This window comes from Vombatus ursinus, unplaced genomic scaffold, assembly GCF_900497805.2.
Source record: "Vombatus ursinus unplaced genomic scaffold, bare-nosed wombat genome assembly UNPS02014820.1, whole genome shotgun sequence".
In the NCBI taxonomy this organism is placed as follows: domain Eukaryota; kingdom Metazoa; phylum Chordata; class Mammalia; order Diprotodontia; family Vombatidae; genus Vombatus; species Vombatus ursinus.
The window spans coordinates 27,441,791-27,461,542 of NW_020954598.1; the positions used below are offsets into that span (position 1 = coordinate 27,441,791).

The window sequence follows — 19,752 nt, forward strand, 5'->3', positions numbered from 1 at the left end:
TCCAAAGGCCACTTACCTTTGATGCTGAGGTGGAAGGTGACCTTCTGGCCTCCGGCCTCACAGCTGTACTCTCCAGCATCTGCTTTCCCCACCTGCTGCACTACCAGCTGTCGGCTCCGGCCCTTGGCCTCCACATGCACCCTCTGGTTTGAGCTGAGTTTCTTCCCATCCTTGAACCATGTAACATCCGTCTGGTGCTGAGTCACCTCACAGCTCAGGGTAGCACTTTCCCCAGACACCACTTGCACCTTATTCTGTCCCGGCTGCTCCTTGGCAAATACTGATGAGGGTTCTAAGGCAGAGGGTTGGGAAAGAAAAGAGGCAACATTTCTAAGTGGCCCAAGACCAGGTCAGATTCAGACCTCTTGCCTATCTCTCTCCTCCCTACATCATTTGTGTCTTATGTCCTTTCCCAATAAGATCCAGCACATTGTCCCCCACCCCACCCCAACTCCCAAACTCTGCTCAACAATGGGAAAGGGGGAAATAGAGAAGCTTGGGCTTCCTGGCTCTTTCTCCTTATAATATCACCCTCTTTTTAGAACTCATTGTCTCTTCCTTAGGTCCTTAGGTCTGCACTCGTAGGAATAATTCCATTCTATACATTCTGATTTCAATAAATAGTAAGAATCGTAGAGATAAAAAGGGACGTAGTATAAGTAGACCTAGGGATGGAAGGGATCTTTACTTAACACATAGAATTGTCAGAGATGGAAGAAATCTTAGATCCCAGAACATAAAATGCCAGGCCCAGAAAGAAACTTAGTGATCAGCTAGTCCAACGCCCTCATTCTATAGATGAGGAAATTCAGAGAGGGAAAGAGAAAAGTGACAGGTGATCAGAGGCAGGGCTAGAACCAGGTCTGAGGGACTTTAAATAGCTGTGTATGAACAGGACGCCCCCCCATAGTGGATCTGGTTGGAATGGAATTCCCTTCTTTTATCCTCTCTTCCCCATTCAGATTGGGATTTCCTTGGTTTGAGGGGTTGGAAGAGAGTAGAATCTGTTGAAGTTATTGACTTAATGAGATACCAGGGACAGGAAAGACATTAGACGTTGCAGGGGAAGCTAACATCCAGTCTACCCCACAGCTACTCCTACCTATTCACATGCTTATCTGCCCATTGCCTGCTTAATGACTCCTAGTAATAGCTGGTTTCCTTGCTTTCAGCCCCTGACCTGATTTGGCCCAGGGGGCCACAGGCTAAGAAGGAAAAAGCTGGTTGAGAAGAGTTTAGCCATGACACCTGCCCAAAATGAGGCCTGTTTTTGAGATTCTTTCACTAGAATGTGAGCGCCTTGAGGGCAGGAACTATTTTTGTTTTTTGTTTTTTTTTTCATCATATCCTGAGAACCTGGCACATAGTGAGGGGAGCGTAACAGAGACAGGACCCGTCATTAATAATAATCATTATAACAATAACAACACTATAAAGTTTATAAAGTACTTTGTATATGTTAACTCCTTTGATTTTGTTGGTATAGGGATCGCCTGGAGCGAGGAAACTCCTTTTACCAATACAGTTCAGGACCTTCTCTGCGCCTATAGTCTTAAGCTAGCTGCCCAAAGTCCTGAATGCTTAGGCGATTTGCCCAGGGTTGCACAGCCAGTATGTATCAGAGACAGGAATCAAACTTAGGTCTTCCTGGCTTCAAGGCTAGATCTCTATCCATTGGACCACAATACCTCTAGTACAGGGAGGGAAGGAAGGGAGGGAAGGAGGGAGGGAAGAGTGGTCACCCGGGCTCTTGGAACACCTCCCCTTTACCACCAAGGACCTTCTTTGTCTCCCTCTTACCTTGAACGCGGACATGGAAAGTGACATGGTCATCCCCAGCATGGCAGCTGTAAGTGCCCTGGTCACCGTGGGTCATCCGGTGAAGGATGAGGGTCCGCCGAGTGCCCTGGGTGTGGATCTCTGTCCTCTGGTCCTTCTTCACCTCTTTCTGCTCCCTTTTCCACACCACAGTCCCACCACCCTCGGACACCTCGCAGGCCAGCTCCAGCTGTCCCCCAGGGCTGACAATCACCTCAGGACGTGATGCTGGTTTGTTGATAAATTTCACTGCTTTATCTGTGGGGAGGGAAAGGAAGGAGGTGTCAACGAAGAGGAACCCCTCAGTGCTATAGAAGGGCCCAGAGGTTGTTCTAACAGCCAGACTATTATTCTCTGTCACTGGGTGGAGCTATTAAGTTACAATAGCTGGGACAGCTAGGTGGCACAGTGGATAGAGTGCTGAGTCTGGAATCAGGAAGACTCATCTTTCTGAGTTCAAATCTGGCTTCAGACAGTTACTAGCTATGTGACCCTGGACAAGTCATTTAACCCTGTTTGCCTCAGTTTCCTCATCTGTAAAAAAAAAAAAAGAGCTAGAGAAGGAAATGGCAAACCACTCTAGTATCTCTGCCAAGAAAACCTCAAATGGGGCCACAAAGAGTCAGACACAACTGAAACAATGGAATAACAACAGCTGGGCTGAGACCTAAAAAAGAATAATATTGAGTAAAAAAAATTAAATAGAAAAATTCAAGTCAACAAAACATTTATTAAATGCCCACTATATGCAAGGCTCTATGTCCTCAGGCACTTGGATACAAAGTCAAAACACACAGCATTGAGAGGCAACATATTGGGCACAGAGCTGAAGTTGGGGTTCAGAAGACCTGGGGTTCAAGCCCCGCCCCTGACACATTCTGGCTCTTGCTAATAAACCATAATCTCTCAGTATTCCTGTATCACTGTCGAAGACTTTAAGTTGCAGGGTGGGTGCTGATCAGTATAGAGATGAATAAATGAAACCATCCCTGACCTCCTGGAGGTTCCAGTCTACTGAGAGATATGGCCTAGACACAGGTAAGTGTAATGAACACAAGGGAGGGTTAGGGTTAGGTTCGGTTAGATTAGGGAAGTAAAGGAGAGATCAAAATGTTTGAGGAAAATATGAGGAAGGAGTGAATAAGCAACACTTCCAGCTAGAGCAATCAGGTAAGACTATGGGAGGAGGTGAGCCTTGAAGGATGCTGATCGATAGAGGTGAGGAGCATGTGCTCTCCATGGGCAGGGAGGGCAGGTTGAGTTTGGCTGGAATGGAGAGTGTGTAAGGTGAGGGACTAGGAAAGGTGCAGGAGGGACACAAGCTGGGAAGGAGTAGAGTGTTCCCAACCAACAATGATATCTCTTGGGCCATCACAAGCAGGTTGCTACATAGGCCCAGAGCCACCCCCAGCACCTTCTCTAGGGATAGGAAGCCAGAGCAAGCTCAGCTGGCAGCACAGAGACAATCAGCGCCAGGCTGGACCTGCTTTCGAAGCTTCTTTATACTTGTTCTTATCCTGCTACATGATGGGTGACAGCTGGGGAACAACAGCCTGGACTGATACAAATAGCCCCAAACACCTCCCCACACACACCCCAACAGCCGCCATAGTCAGCACTACCCCTCGTCTCCAGACCCCTCCCCCATGTCTTCCCAGCTCTTGATCCACTCTCCAAACATTGTGCTCATCAATCAGTCAGTCGGTCAACAAATACTTATGAAGCACCTACTAAGTGCCAGGTACTGTGATAAAGCCTAGGTCAGTTTCCAATGGCCACCAAACTCCCCTCATACCAACATCATTCCCCTAAACAGTTGATTGGGAAATCATGGGAAAGTCACAACCTCTCTGGGTTTCCTTTTCCTCCTCTACACAAGGGAGTCAGTCCGGATCATCTCTCAGGGCTCTTCCAGCTCTAAATCGTAGGATGACCTAGATCATAAGATTTCACGATGGAAGGGCTCTTAGCGGTCCAGGGGATCTTAGCCTGGAGTCTATGATCTTGACTATTTAAAAAATATTTTGATAATTCATTCAATATAATTGTCTTTCTTTATAATGCTCTGTATTTTATTTTACAAACTTAAAAACATTCTTCAGAGAAGGGGTCCCTAGGCTTCACCAGGCTGGTAAAGAGTTAGTTCTGACACACAAAAGTTAAGAAGCCCTGGGGTTTGACACCAACTCCTCCATTTTGCTGATAAGGAAACCAAGGCCCAGAAAAGTCATTTTTATCACTTGTTCAAAGTCATAAAAGGAAGCTAAGTTGTATTGTGGATTAAGTGCTAGACCTGCAGTCAGGAAGACCTGAGTTCAAATGGGGCTTCAGACACTAGCTACCTACCTTAACCTCTGTCTGCCTCAGTTTCCTCATCTGTAAAATGGGGATAATCATTGGACCTCCCCCCTCCTCCCGAGGTTGTTGTGAGGATAAAATGAGATAATGACTGTAAAGCACTTTGCAAACCTTAAAGTGCTATATAAATGCCAGGTATTGTTATTACACCAAATCCATTGCCCTTCCTAAGCCATAATGCCTCACTATTTCTCCTTCCCTTGTAATAATAAAAAATAGCAATAATATTATTGTAAATAGTAATCATGATTTTATAATAACAAACCATAATTAAATTATTTAAATAATTTTAAATAATAGAATTGAAATAATTTAAATTATTTTTATTTATTTTAATAATTGTATTAATAGTTCATTGTAGTAAGAAATAAATAATTTATAATAGTGCTGCTGCTGTTGTTGGTGTATGTCCAATTCTTCTTGACGCCATTTGGGGTTTTCTTGGCAAAGATACTGGAGTGCTTTGCCATTTCCTTCTCTAGCTCATTTTACAGAGAAGGAAATAGAGGCAAACAGGGTTAAGTGACTTGCCCAGGGTCATGCAGCTAGTAAGTATCTGAGGCCATATTTGAACTCAGTAATATGAGTCTTTCCGATTCCAAGTCCAGCACTCTATCCACTGAGCCATCTAGCTGCCCCAGTAATAATGACAGATGCTAACAATTATCTAGAGGGTTTTTTGTTTGTTTCTTTTTTTTAGTACAATTTCACTGATATAGGGAATTCACCTGTGAGGAGACTCCCTCTTACCTGTTCTATAGCTCATGGTCTAGAGATGACCCGGGAGCACAGAGGAGTTAAGTGACCTACCCAGGGTCACACAGCCAATATCTGCCAGAGACGACTGACTCTGACTCTGAAGTCAGTTCTCCATCAACTATGCACACTGCCTCTCAGAATTGCATAGGGCTTCGGGGTTTGCAATTCCTGAGTTTTGTACGAGCCCTTCATAGAATCACTGAATCGCTCAGTGTTAGAAGAGATCTCAAAGGAGATCTCTCAAGAACCTCCTCTTGACACCCTAAACAGAAGTGATCTTCACTGGAGATCTACTGGGAGACCTCCAGCGATGGGGGACTCACTACCTCACAAGACAGCCCCTTCTATTTTTGGACAATTCCGACCGGTCAGATACATCAAGCCTGATTCTGCCTCTCTGCATCTTTCACCCAGAGCTCCTAGCTCTCCCCTCTGGAGCCAAGCAGAGCATGTCTAATGTCTGTTTTACAGGACAGGTCTTCCTATGCTTGAAGATGGTAATTATGATCCCGCAAATCATGTGAATCAGTTCCTAAGCATCCTCATTTTTTGTCAACAAATCCTCATAGAATGGAGTTGTCTTCCTGGAGGAACAAGGAGAAACCAAGAAGGCACTGGCCATCTGCCAATATTCATATGCTCTTGTCCAGTTCCCTCCTCTCTAAGAACATTCCAAGCACCTAGGCTGCGGGTATGGGGCCAAGGAACAACAGCCTGAACCTCTAAGCCACAGCTAGATGTGTTTAGGGACACAACAACAAAATATAGAAATCAGACATGAAAAGGTGAATGAGCCCCTTACATCTGCTGGAAGAGGACTGTGGAAATCATTTGATGATTAAATTATAAAGATTAAATTTTAATCCATTTCTCTTGGATGGGCTATTCCTCAAATTATAGTTTATTTATTTAGCTCTTTAAATGTTGTAAACAGAATGCCAGCTCCTTGAAGGCAGAGAATTTTTCATTTACTCCTTTTATCTCTGCCTTGCACATAGTAGGCATTTAATATATTCTTGTTAAACTGAAATGAATTTAGCATGGCATCTCATCCTTTCCTATGGACCTGTTCCACCTTGTTACTTGTCCTTTGCAAAATGTGGTACCTTCTGAGGCTTGCTATTGAGCTAGAAGGTGCAGTGGATAGAGAGTTGGGCCTGGAGTTCAAAAGACCTGAGTTCAAATCCTGCCTCAGACACTTACTAGGTGTGCAACCCTGGGTAAATCTCTTAAGTTCGGTTTGCTTCAGTTTCCTCAACTGTAAAATGAAGGTAATAAAAGTACCTACCCCTGAGATTGTTGTGAGGATCAAGTGAGATATTTGTGAAGTGCCTAGCACATAGTAGGTGCTATAAAAATGCTAGCTATCATCATCATCATCATCATTATCCACCCTACCACTGCACCCTTAAGACTTCCAGGACTTCCTATCTGCTCTGCAGCTGAGCTTTCTTTTATGTGTCTTGAAGGTCAGGGCTGTCTCGCTTTTTTCTGTTTGTATCCTAGCACTTTGTACAGAACTTAGTACACAGTAAGTGCTTAATAAATGCTTTTTCATTCATTCAAAATAAGATAAAATAAAATAAAATACGGTACCTAGAACTAAACACAATCCTCCAGATGTGTGCTTATTAGAAAAAAGGTAATTCAACTTAAATCACTATAACCTGGCACTCTGTGCTTTGAGAATGGGAGGCAGCAGGAGGCACTAAATCCCACAGATTTGGAGTGAGAAGACCTGGGTTCAAATTCCAATTCAGTGCCAGAGGATAGAACTTTGGACCTAGAATCAAGTAAACCTAAGTTCAAATGTGACCTCAGACATTTACTAGTTGTGTGTCCCTGGGCAAGTCACTTAACCTCTGCCTCAGTTTCCTCAACTTTAAAGTGGGGATAATAACAGCTCCTTACAGGGTTGTTGTGAGGATTGAACGAGATAATATTTGTAAACGCACTTAGCACAGTGCCTGGCACATAGTAGGAGCTCTATAAATGTTTATTCCATTCCATTCCAGACATGACTTTTCTTGGGCGAGTCACTGAAACTCTCTGGGCCTCAGTTTCCCCATCTGTAAAATGAGACTGTTGGAGTAAATGACTAGAAGATTCCTCCCCATTCTAAATCTATGACCCCACGACCTTCTGTTAATACAGCCTAAGCTTGCATTTGCTATTTGGCTGATGTCTCGTCCTCACTTGAGTATTGAGCTTATGTTATGTCATGTTATGTTATATTATGTTGTTTTATTATGTTAAATCATATTAAATCATATTACATTATATTGCATTATATTGTTATGTTATATTATATTACGTCATGCCATCTGATATCATATCATATCATATCACATCAGGCTTGCTGGCCACTCAGACACCCAAGTCTTTTTCATTTGAACTACTTTCTAGCCATATTTCCCTCATTCTGTACTGCTGCAAGTGACTTTTGGAACCCGGATGAAGAACTTCACATTTTTCCCAGCCGTTTTTCATTTCATCAGATTCGGGTCATCATTCCAGCCTGTTGAGATCTTTTGGTATGCTGATTCTGCCAGTTTCTCTGTGCCTTTCCCAGTCTACCTTCTATCAAACCCTCCTTACTTTTATATATGTCATATCCCTACCCCACCTTAGACTGCAAACTCCTCAGGTCAGGGATTACTTGATTTTTCATTTCTGTATGCCTCTGTCACCACCTTCTGCTCACCTGAAATGTATCACAGTGCTCTTCACATAAACGTTTATTCTGTGTCAAATTGAACTGGACAGAAATGAAGTGGATCAAATTTAATTGAAGACACCTTTACAACAGTCCTCCTCCTGAGCCACATAGGGCAAGAGAACTGAGTTTTCTTTTAAAGGGGTCATTCTGTGCCACCATCACCGCTACTAGATTCTCTGGCCAGAAGGAACCTCCTAATGTCACCTAGCTTATCCTCTTGCCTCTACGTCAATAAGAATATATTTAATCAATCACCATATTCTGATTGAGGATGAGGAAGCTGGTGGTCTACTTCATCTCCAGTGAAAGCCCTCTTCAGTCACCTCCCCTTTTCCTTAAAAATCTCTTCTGCCAGGAAGTTCTTTCTCAAGTTTAACTGAAGTCCTTTATGCTGTATCCTAAGCCCTTTTCCCTCTTGTTGAATCTCCCATGGAGACTGAAAACAGCTGCTCTCTGCTTGCCTTAAAGTAACAGTCCTGCCAGGTTCTTTCTATTTCAACCCTACCCTCCCAACCTTCCAATCCACCCCCAAGCCTGGCTCCAAGGTGACAGGTCAGTCAGCTGATGGGATCGTGTTTCTAATGGTTTCTCTTTTCTGATTCCCTCCAGAGCCTTCTCAGCTGTCCTGGGAAAAGATTTTTGGTGACACAGAGTAACAGGTGGGATGGACCAAAAAGCAGAACTGACCATAGAGAAGGTGGGTGAGCTGGAAGCCGCAGGCTTGGGGCTGGAGGGCCACGGAATTAGGAACCAGGGGCCCTGGTGGCCCACTCTGGGGGCCTGGGAGATCTGTCAACGTTGCCTTCAGTGAAGTGCTGTCCCATGTTTAAAAGCCCTTTCTATGAGTTTAAAGATTCTGTTCAAGTTTTATATTTGGTTTGGTTTCTATTTGATTTTTTTTTTCTAAAAAGCAGTTTTGGATCAAAGTTCAAGCTTCTAAAATTCTCCAAATTCTGTGTGGGAGACAGGTGACTCCTTGTTAAGGAGGCCCATTGTATTCCCATTAATCATGAAACACCATAGATGGCAGCTATCTGGGAAATGGGAAGATTTCTCCTTCCTTTAAGTAAGTAAAATTACTGCCCTTCTCCTGATTGGGAAGAAAGTCATCTGGCAGAGAATCTTGTCTCATAGAAAGCTAACACAGAAGACAGGATATGACTATAAACTTCAGATTCAGTCATTTGTGGAGAAAGAAGCACGGGAGAAGGCAGAATAGGAGAGCCTACAGAAATTACAAGAGTAATCACAAGACTAGCTTATTAATTAGTTGTATAACAATAGCTAAAAATCTGTATAGAGCTTTAAGGTTTGCAAAGCACTTTACAAGTATTATCTCGTTTGATCCTCACAAAAACCCTGGGGGTATATTATCCCCATTATAGAGATGAGGAAAACTGAGGCAGGCAGAGGTAAAATGATTTGCTCAGGGTCACACAGCTAGCTAGTAAGTGTCTGAGGGTGGATTTTAACTTGGATCTACCTGACTAGCTCCCAGCACCCTCTCCACTGAGCTATCTAACTGCCTTTGAATTCTTGTGGCTCCTATCTGCAATTCTTGTGGAATGACAACAGGTCTATTTATCTGAGTTGTTACATCATGGTAGCCAGGAAAAATAGTTTAGAAGCATTCTAACTCTAAAACCCAGGATAGTCAGCATTTTGGCTGAAGTAGAAAGAAACATTTTACTGAAACCTGGAGGAATAGGGAGGAGGAGGAGAATCAGGGTAAAAGTAAGCTGTTCTGTTTAAAGAACAGTGGGGAAAAAAAAAACAATTGAATCGTGACTTTATCAATTTGAATTTGATTTCTTTAAATCTTGCTCCATGGGAATGTTTTTTTAAATTATATTTTCTGTAATGTTGTTAGACTTTGCTGTTTTAATGTATCAGGGTGGTGATTAAGGGAACCTCGGATCAATTACATGCCCCATTCTTCTTGATGAGAGGTTTCAGGATGGATACCTTTGTCAGAAAGAGGCACCTCTTTTGGAGCGAGACGTGAGGCTCCAACTCCTTGCTGAAAGACACAAACTGTAATCCCCTCCTCACCTTGTTGGAAGTCCAAGGAACAGAATGCCCTGGCAAAGAATCTCAAAAGTAACAGACTCAAAAAAGAGACTGATCCTGTTTTTACAGCTCAATTGAAAGTTCACCCTCATGCTTCATATTGACCAATTCTTCAACAGAAACATCACAATGAAGGGACTTCAAGGGACCGGTCAGGAGCTGCAGTTTCATTTTAACTAGGCTTCTGTCCTTCAACAAAGAGGCAGACAGACCACAAGTCCGGTTCCATGGGAGGTGCCCTTTTCTGACAAAGGTCCAAACTCTGTAGTCTCCTCAAGAAGAATGGAGCATGTAAATCATCAGAGGTTCCCCTCATAACTACCCTGCTATATTAAAACAGCAGTTTATTGATCAGGAGTCCCCCAGGTTAACCTTCTCTTACATTAATAAGGACAAGGTTTTTTTATTCTTATTTTAAAAACATAATTGATCAGAAAAGCGTGCTAAGTGTCTCTCTCTCTCTCTGAGTTGACTATGATGTAGCCGAGGTTGGTAGGATGATAATTTCATAACTGAGTCATTATTGGTCCCATGACAGCAGTATACCCTAGTGGTGGCAAAAGTGTATCTGAAAGGGGCAGCTAGGTGGCGAAGTGGATAGAGCTCCGACCTTGGAGTCAGGAGGACCTGAGTTCAAATCCAGCCACAGACACTTGACACTTACTAGCTGTGTGACCCTGGGCAAGTCACTTAACCCCGACTGCCTCACCAAAAAGTGAAGAAAAGAAAAAGTGTATCTGAGATAAAATAGTCTTGAGCGCTGAGCTTTTAAAATTAAGTGATTGTGCAAACTCCATGATCCCCAGCATATCCAAATCAGTCTGTCTATCCCAAATTTGGAGTCCCTCTAGGATAAAGGTAGGCTATGTGTTTGGCAGTCTTTACTACACTAATGCCACATACATTTACAAGATTAAAAAGACTTCTAGATGCTGATGCTAATGGTGGTAGTAGTGGTAGTGACATTGATAGTGGTGATGGTGATGATGATGATGATGGTGGTGATGGTGATGGTGGTGATGGTGATGGTAGTAATGATGACGGTGATGGTGGTGAAAATGGTGGTGACGATGAGCACTTAGAATGGAGTCCACTAAAGGATAAGAATCTATGAACAAGAACTTCTAGAAAGGAAAGGGGAAAGGAGAACAGAAAAAGAGTAGGAGAAATAGAGGAAAGCATTGGCAGAAAACTGGAGAAGATAGAAAGGACTGAGAAAGATGGGAAAGGAAGACCAGAGACAATGGGGCTCCTTCCAATGAGCCAACTCCTAATGCACTATTATAATAACCACTTGCCATACTCAGGGGGCTGCTCTCCCACCCAGATTCCTTCCTGCTTTCCCACCACTCACCAGATACCTTGAGCTTGAATTCCAGTATGTCTTCACCAATTCTGCAGGCATACGTGCCCTCATCCTGTCTGGTGACCATGCCTACCACCAGCCGGTGCTTTGTTCCCTTGTCTTCTTGGGAGAGGCGCTGGGAACGACCGATTTCAGTGCCATCCTTATACCAACGCACCATCACATGGGCCTCTGATGTCTCACACTCAAACTGGGCCTGGCCCCCCAACACAGCTTCCACGTATCCTCCTGCCACATCTTTGTGTAGGAAATGGACAAGATCTGAAACCATATGGTCAACAAGGTAAATGTCCTGAGAAACTGAAATTAGATAAATATTAGGGGAAGGGCTGAGGAGTACGGGCAGGAGGAGAGATGAGGGAGTCATAATTGAAATACCATTAGTCACCACAGATGCTGGCCTCACTGTTTAGAGGCATTTCTCATTTATCTCTATTGCCCAAAATCTTGCTTTCAAGTGTTTATCAATATTAGAAGTCAATCAGCCCAACCTCTTGCCCAATGCAGGAATCTCCTGTCCTTCAATATCTGCAGTAACAGGGAGCTCATTTCCTTATAAGGGAGTCCATTGTATCATGGAACAACTATTAAAAGGTTTTCCCCTATATTAAGTTGGAAATTTGCCTTTATACCTTATCCCCACTGCTCCTGGTTCTGTAGAACCAAGCAGAACAATCTAATCTCTCTTCCCCAAGATAAACCCTTCAACTGCCTAAAGGCACCAGTCATGTCCCATTGAAGTCTTTTTTTCCCTAGGCTAAACATCCCTTGCTTCTTTAACCAAACCTCAGATGACATGGCCTAAGATCCCTTTGCTATTCTGGCTGCCCTTCTCTGGACATGTTTGGCTCTGTCAATGTCCTTCTGAAAATGTGGCTCCCAGTTCCAAATGTGGTGCTTCAGTTGTGATCAGACCCTTCCCTGCTCTGGACATGATGCTTCTCTCACAGTAGCCTCAGATCTCAATCACATTTTTAGCAGCTGGATCACATTACTGCCTGATAGTCAACAAAAATCCCAGGTCTTTTCTTCTTATTTTATTAATTATTAATTAGTATTATCCATACACTTAAATTTGCTTTACAACTATTTACATTTGAATAAAATGTCATAACATGCCTTTTCAGTTACTTTTTCTTGTGTAAACATAGTAAGGCCTCTCTTAACAAAAATATTGAGAAAGAATTCTTTTTCCAGTCTAAAATCCATTCCAGATTTACCTAGATGAAGGAAATCTTATCAGTACTTAACTAAACTTCCTGAAAATAATTATTGTTCAGTTGTGTCCAACTCTTCTGGGAAATAATACCTTTCAATAAATCCTCTATACCCCTCCCCCACCTCTCTGCCCCCATTAAGCTTAACCCTCTTCTTTCAGAAATCTCTGCAAAAGATTAGGAACAAAGGCTAGAGTTCCAGAAAATGGATTAAGAGGGAAACCAGACTTAGATAGGGAAATACCTTAGTCTAGTTAAAGTTATTGTCTGCCTTCCCCTGTGGACCTGAATGAATAGTTTAGAAAATGATTCTCTAGGATGCCTGGACATTATAAGAGACTATTCTGTTTAGTGAAGCTGTTCTCCAGAACTCTGAATTATCGCTCAAACTCAATTGTGAAATTTTCTTTCTTAAAGAATCCTATAAAATATGACTTCAAAACGAATTGTATTTTTATTCAAGAGATGCCTGAGGACAAGAGGAAACTGTCAGTTTGGACATCTCTCTCTAAATAAAAATCATTTTAGTTAATAAAATTGCTTCTGATTAGGCTTGTGCCCCAAATGCAGGCTGTGGTGTTTTTTCTTTGACCCTAATAAATCTCTGAGCAGCCAGGTCTGGAGTTAGAAAGACCAAGGTTCAAATCTGGCCTTAGCCACTTACCTATTCCACTGACCCTGGGCAAGTCGCCTAAAAAACAACCTCTGCCTCAGTTTCCTCATTTGTAAAAATGGAGATAATAACAGCACCTACTTCCCATGGTTGTGGTGAGGATCAGATGAGATAATAATTGTAAATGCTTGTTACATAATAAATGCTATATAAATGTTAGCTATTATAAAGTCCTCCCCATAAAAGCCATGAGGTAGGTAGATAGGATTATTAATCGAATTTTACAGAGGAGGAAACTGAGGTTCAGAGAGATTGAGTAACTTGCCTAAGACTCACTCAGCTACTAGGAGTCTCCCAGCTGGGATTCGAACCCAAGGCTCCCGACTCCAAGTTCAGAGCTATGTCTCTCACACCACAAACACTGTGAGTCTGCTTCGAAAGGTAGGTTTCTTGCAGGTGGGGAGGGTCAGTTTGGGGCAGGCTCAGGGCAGGGGTACGGGGTGGAGGTCACATCTCAGAGGACACTCTTGGGGCTAGGAGGCCCTTCTGGCGTGGGGGGGGGAAGCCGTCCCCACTCCCCGCTCCCACCCCAGCCCCGCGCGCACCTTGCACAGAGAGCTGGTAGGCAATGCGGTCACCGGGACTGAGACACTCATAGAGGCCCGCGTCATCCCTGGCCACATCGCGCACCCGCAGCACCCGCCGCTGCTCCGTGGCCTGGAGCTCATACTTGGGCCCGCTGGGCAGGGCCCGGCCATCCTTCAGCCACGTCACGGCCGCAGCCTGGTCTGAGAGCTCGGCCAAGAGCTGGGCCTCCTCGTGCAGGCGGGCCGAGATCTTCTGCACCGCGGCCGCCGACTTGTTGGTGATGCGCACGCGGGCAGCTGGGAGAGCCACCAGGCAGACAGAGAGAGAGGGAGAGGGAGGGAGAGAGAGAGGGCCGGCCAGGGGGGAGAGACAACAGAGGAGCAGAGCAAGGAGGGGGGGCAGAGGGGTCGGGGAGGTAGGGAAGGGAAGGGGGGAGAAAGGGGGAAGGGAGGGGAAGGAAGGGGAGGGGGGAACAGGAAGGGGGAGGGAAGAGAAGAAAGAAAGGAGGAAGGAAGGGAGAGAGGGAAAGAAAGGAGGAAGAGGAGGAAGGAAAAGAGGGAGAAAGGAAGGAAGGAGGGAGGATTTGAGACAAATTGTTGTCTAGCTATAACTCCCTCGTTTATACTTGTGAAGTCAGCTTTTTGAGCCAAAGTCTAAGACACTTCTCCCAATTAAATTTAATCTATTAGATGTGGCCTGAAGCCAGCTTTTGGTCATCTGCACATTTGATAAGCATTACAACTGTGCATGTGAGATATCTTTCACCCTTTCCTTTCCCTCATGCCCCAAATCCAGTCTTGTCAACTTTATATCAGTAATGTCTTCCACGTACATCTAGTGATAATTTACACTTATATAGTGTTTTAAGATTAATAAAATGCATTCTTCAGAATGATCTGTGGAATAAAGTGCTTTTACCCCCATTTTACAGATGAGAAAACGGAGCCTCAGAAAGTTTAAGTGATTTGCCCAAGGTCACACAGCTGGTAAATCAGGAGAGTGAAGATTAAAACCAGGCACCTCTGATTCCAAATCCAGGGCCCTTTTCACTATTCTTTGTACGTCCTTGGTCATCCAGAGCAGTATTCTGCACATAGTTAGCACTTAAATACTTTTGAATGGATTTAGGCCCCAGTAGGGGCTCAGGAAAAGGGACCCACAGCCCCTAGCTAGCAGATCTCCCTGAAACCAGGTATGTCTGTATGTTGGGAAGGAGGTTGAAGGCCTACCTTTGACCTCCATCCGGATACTGCTTTCTATGCCATTGGCCACAAATTTGAGCTGGGCACCATCCAGGCTGGCGGGGACCGGGCTGATGGTCAGGGAGTGTTGGGTGCCTTTGCAACGAATCACGTATATGTCGCTGACCGGCAGGGCCCGTCCATCCAAGAACCACTCTCCAGAGGAAGCCACGGTGAGGTCCACAGTGAAAGTCACCTCACCACCAGCTACTGCCTCAACAGCCCGCAGGGGTGTCTTTACAGCCAGTTGGGGTTCTGCGGGGAAATGAAAGGGATCTTAGGTCAATCCTGGGGAGAAGCCCAAATCTGGGGTCCTCTGGACAAAAGGGTGACAAGGGGAAAGCAGAGAACTAATGGTCCTCAGTGAGTAAGACTCGCCCAACATCCACCAGGTCTCCCCACCCAATCTCAGCTAATTTATGTCCTTCCACACCTTCAAAACCTGGATCCAAGCCGCCACTACCCCTCAAGGAGTCCATGAATAGAATTCAGGGGGCCTGTGAACTTGGATGGGGAAAAATTACATCTCTGTTACTTAATTACTAACCCCTAACTGAATTTTTAGCGTTTCCTTCCATTATGAATATAGGTGACAAAACAGAATTCTGAGAAGGCATCCATAGGGTTCATTGGACTATTAAGGGGGTCCAGGACACAAAAAAGGCTAAGAACCCTCGATCTAAAATATGCCAGCTCTGTAATGGACCCAAGAAGGCTAAAGACGCCCTCCAAGTGGTGTCCCAGGGCAGGAAGGGCCCTGAGATCTTCCCTCTTCCATCACAAACAGAACTTCTCTCATAGAACATCGGAGAGTTGCCCTGAGCAATTCTGAGAATCCTATCATTGTAAAGAAAGGAGGGACCCTGGGGCCAACCAAAGAGCCAGAATACCTTCTATAACATCCCTGGTGAGGGGCTGTACAGCACTTGTTTGAAGACCTACAATGATGAGGAACTCACTACCTCCTGGGGAGGCTGATTCCACTTTTAGACAGTTCTAATGGTTAACAAGTTTTCCTTATGTACAAAATAAAGATAGCTAGCACTCATTTAGTGACTACCATATGCCAGGCACTATGCTAACTGCTTTACACATATTATCTCATTTAATCCTTACAACAAAACTGGGAGACAGGTACTATTATTATCCCCATTTTACAGTTGAGGAAACTAAGGCAAACAGAGGCTAAGTGACTTGCCCAGGGTCACACAACTAGTAAGTGTTGGAAGCTGGATCTTCCAGACTCCAGTTCCAATTTTTCAATATGATAGATTTTCAAATATTTGAAGATGGCAGTCACATGCCCTCCTAATTCTTCCCTTCTCCATACCTTTCTGAAGCCCAGTTCTGTCCCCCAGCCTCTAACACCTCTCAAGAAAACAAGTTGCCCAAAGAGCCTTGTGCTAGAAGAAATGCATCCTGGGACTAGGCCCCCAAGTCCCTTCTTACAGACCCAAGGGGAACCAGTGACCAAGCTTTAGGAAACTCCTTCGGGGCCCTCCTGTCCATCCCCTTCTGGGGTGTCTAGGCACAGTCTCCATTCCTTCTCAGCCAGACTCTGGCTTCCCTGTTGGAGAAGGACACCCTTGTCCTCCTGTCTCACCTCATAGAGAGGGTAGGGCTGCCTGTGCCCAGGGTACCTGGCAGATTTCCAGGATGCCAAGGGAGTGAGTGGGAAGAACTTGTGGGGCCTTGAGGCCCTGGGTATGACGTCACTGGGGCTGGGGAGAAGCAGAAGCCAAGAAAGGAACAAAAACATAGGGATAGTCTAAACTCCCATTTCTAAGCCTCCTTAAGGCTTACAAGGCATGACAATCCTGTGAGGCAGGCAGGCTAGGGATTATTATCCCCATTTTACAGAGGAAGAAACCGAGCCTCACAGCCATGAAGTGACTTGCCCAGAGTCACAGAGCCAGAATTTCAGACCAGGTTTTTTGACTCCAAGCTCAGTGCTCTTTCTGCTCCCCTGCTCTGTCCTCAGCCTCCCCCCACCTTCCCCTCATGGCTCCCCATTCACCAAGGGCCGCCACACTCCCTTACCCAGGTGGATGGTCCCTGGAAACTCGAGGTAGGGGCCCAGGCCAAAGCTGTTGACGGCGGCCACTCGGAACTGATAATCTGCTGCTTCAAGCAGGCCGCTCACAGTCACCTCGAGCGTGGAGACTCTCTCTGCCTCATGGCACCGGGTCCACTTCTGGCTGCCCAGTTTCCTCTTCTCCACCAGATAGCCGTCAATGGCAATGGGCCGGTCTAGCTGTGGCGGGGACCACCCAAGAGTCACAGAGCTGTCCGTTTTGGCCTTCACCAAGGGCTCGGAGGGGGCTTGCGGAGGAGGCTTCCTGGGGGCTGGAGGGAAGAGCACCCACACACAAACACATGGGGAAGAAAGGTGAGTGTGTCAAGGGAAGTCACTTCTGGGAAGCCCCCCGCCCACCACCTCCCGCACCCAGCTCCAGAGACCAAGACAAGGGGGCCATGCTTACAGCTTGGGAATTCCCGTGGGATGTTTTTGTGATGGAATACAAAGAAGTTAGGAGTCTAAGAATCTCGGAGTTGGAGGTCCAACCACCAATCACTAGGTCCAAACCACCCCTGAGCAAGAATCTTCTCTATAGCTTCCCCAAGGGGCCTCCAGTTTGTGCTTGAATACCTCCATGGATAGGGAATTCACTACCTCCTAAGACAGCTAGCCATTCCACTGTGGGACTGATCTCACAATTCGAAAAGTTCTTCTATCAGCCCCAAATCCTTCTCTCTATAATGTCCACTCACTGGCCCCAGTTCTGTCCTCCGGGACCACACAGAATGAATCTGCTTCCTCTTCTATATGACAAACCTTCCTTCTATATGACAGGCTTTCCTCCTTTTACAGACAAAGAAGGTTGAGGCCCAGAGAAGAGCCCAAGGTTATAAGAGTGGCAGAATTGAGATTAGAACCCAGGTATCCTTACTACCACATCTGTGCCTTTCCCACTAACCTGAGCTACCCTCCCGGTACTCTCATGCTGCCCGACTGAGCAGTCCCTAACATTTTAGTGTGAATGAGTTTAATATATGCTCCTTCCCAAAGGGAACATGGAGAGGCCAGTGCCATGACCCAAAGCCAGAACAGTGGCATCAAGGACCATGAGAAGCCAGTATAGAGATCTAGAGAGGTAACACAGTATAGTAGGAATAACACAGTGCTTGTCATCAGAAGAGCTAGGTTTAAATCCCAGATCTGAGGCTCACTAGCTATGTGCCTCTGACTGAGTCATTCTCTGAGTTTGTTTGCATATCTGTAAAATGAGGCTAACAGCCCAGGAGACTGTCTCCTTCACCAGGCCGCCGGGAGGTAAACTCTTTGTTTACCTCTTTGTAATAGGGGTGTTTAGGATTAGGGATGGAGGCCCCACATCACACCAGGCAGTGTGTCAGGTGGCCAGGCCAGGTCGTCCGTGTGTGGGACTGATCACGTCTGTCCCGGGAAAGAGAGGGAAAGATAAATGGTGGGGGTTATAGGATCATAGGACCTGGGACCAGATGGTGAGGACTACAGGTTTAGAACTGGAAGGGACATCTAGCCCAACCTCCTCATTTTACAGATAAGGAAACTGAGGCACAAGGAGGGTAGTGGAAGGCAGGATTTGAACCCAAGTCTTTTGCTCCAAAGCCAGTGTTCTTCCAACATGTCATTCAGCCATCAAGGGCTGGAGACGACCTTAAACTCCACTGAGTCCGAACCCCTCACTTTTCAGATGTGGAAACTGAAGCTGAGTCACTCACCCAGGGTCTCCCAGGTAGCAAGTGGCAGAGCCAGAATTTTATTTGAACCCAGTCTTTCCTTCTCCAAAGCCAGAACTCTTTCTGCCATAGCAGGCTTCTGGAATCAGTGTCCAGAAAAAAATCTAACATGCCTGGATTCTACTCCCCCCCTCCCCCCCACACCTATCTGAGGTCCCAGCTCCAGGCCTCACCGGACACAATGAACTGGGTCGAGGTCCTACACTGGCCAGCCAGGAAGGCAATCTCCCCAGCATCCTCCTGGCAGCACTGTTTGATGGTCAGTGTGTGGCAGGTGCCTGTGGAAGTGATGGTCATGCGGTCCCCAGCCTTGACCTCCTCCTGGTTCCTCAGCCATCGGATGGGATCAGCTGGGTCTGCCAGCTCCACACAGAAGATGGCCATGTCCCCAGTCAGTACCATGGTCTTCCTCGGGAGCTTTTTGGTGATGTTGCCTGGACAGAGCAAGCAGGGATCAGAGGAGAGGGAGGGACATTATAAACCTGCTGCCCACTTTCTTGGAGGCCCCAAACAGCCAATGAGCCCAAGGAGCCCCCGGTACGGCCCCAACCCCTGCCCCAGCCCATGTGGACCTGCCTTGGACAGACAGCTCCGCAATGGTCCTGCTGCCTTCCTTCATCTCACAGATGTAGACGGCATCGTCATCCGTGGTGACGTTCTGCACCGTCAGCCGGCGCCACGTGCCCTCCTCCTCAATGTTGTACTTTTTGCTTTGCCGCAGTCTGGTTTCCTCCTTATACCAAGAGGCCTCCGTGGCAGGCAGGGGCACCTCGCACTGGAATATGGCGGCCTCCTTCTCCCGGACCTCCAGGTCTTGCAGCTTCTTCTTGAAGGGTACAGTGGGCTCTGCAGGGGGCAGGGGAGAGCATAGGGGAAGGAGGAGGAAAAGAGAAGAAAGAACAAGTAGTTAAGAGACAGACCCCAAGAATAAGACACACAGAGGGAAGCAGGAGCAATGGAAATGCCCAGAAACTGACAAACCTGGGAGAAATGATGGGGAGAGACACAAACAAAATGAGGGACAGGGGAGTGACACCCCAAAACTGAGAATGGAGAAAGGAGGAGGGAAATATTCTCAGGAGGGGTGTGATGGGGATTGGGGGAAGCAGTAAAGTCAGAATTGAGGGGAAGAAGACAGGTGGTTGAGAGAAATCCCCAGAACCTAAGAGATGGAAGGAAAGGAAAGGAAAGGAAAGGAAAGGAAAGGAAAGGAAAGGAAA

At 45.8% G+C, this 19,752-nt stretch overlaps 1 protein-coding gene across 1 annotated transcript in view; it reads right to left on the reverse strand.

Moving 5' to 3' along the window:
- LOC114024071 (obscurin-like) overlaps nt 1-19,752 on the reverse strand; it is a 291,936-nt gene that overhangs the window by 259,541 nt on the left and 12,643 nt on the right. The window contains 7 exon segments of the mRNA XM_027836906.1: nt 17-292; nt 11,079-11,351; nt 13,526-13,804; nt 14,738-15,004; nt 16,790-17,095; nt 18,706-18,966; nt 19,109-19,378. Of these exon segments, the coding sequence (XP_027692707.1) occupies nt 17-292; nt 11,079-11,351; nt 13,526-13,804; nt 14,738-15,004; nt 16,790-17,095; nt 18,706-18,966; nt 19,109-19,378 (1,932 nt within the window).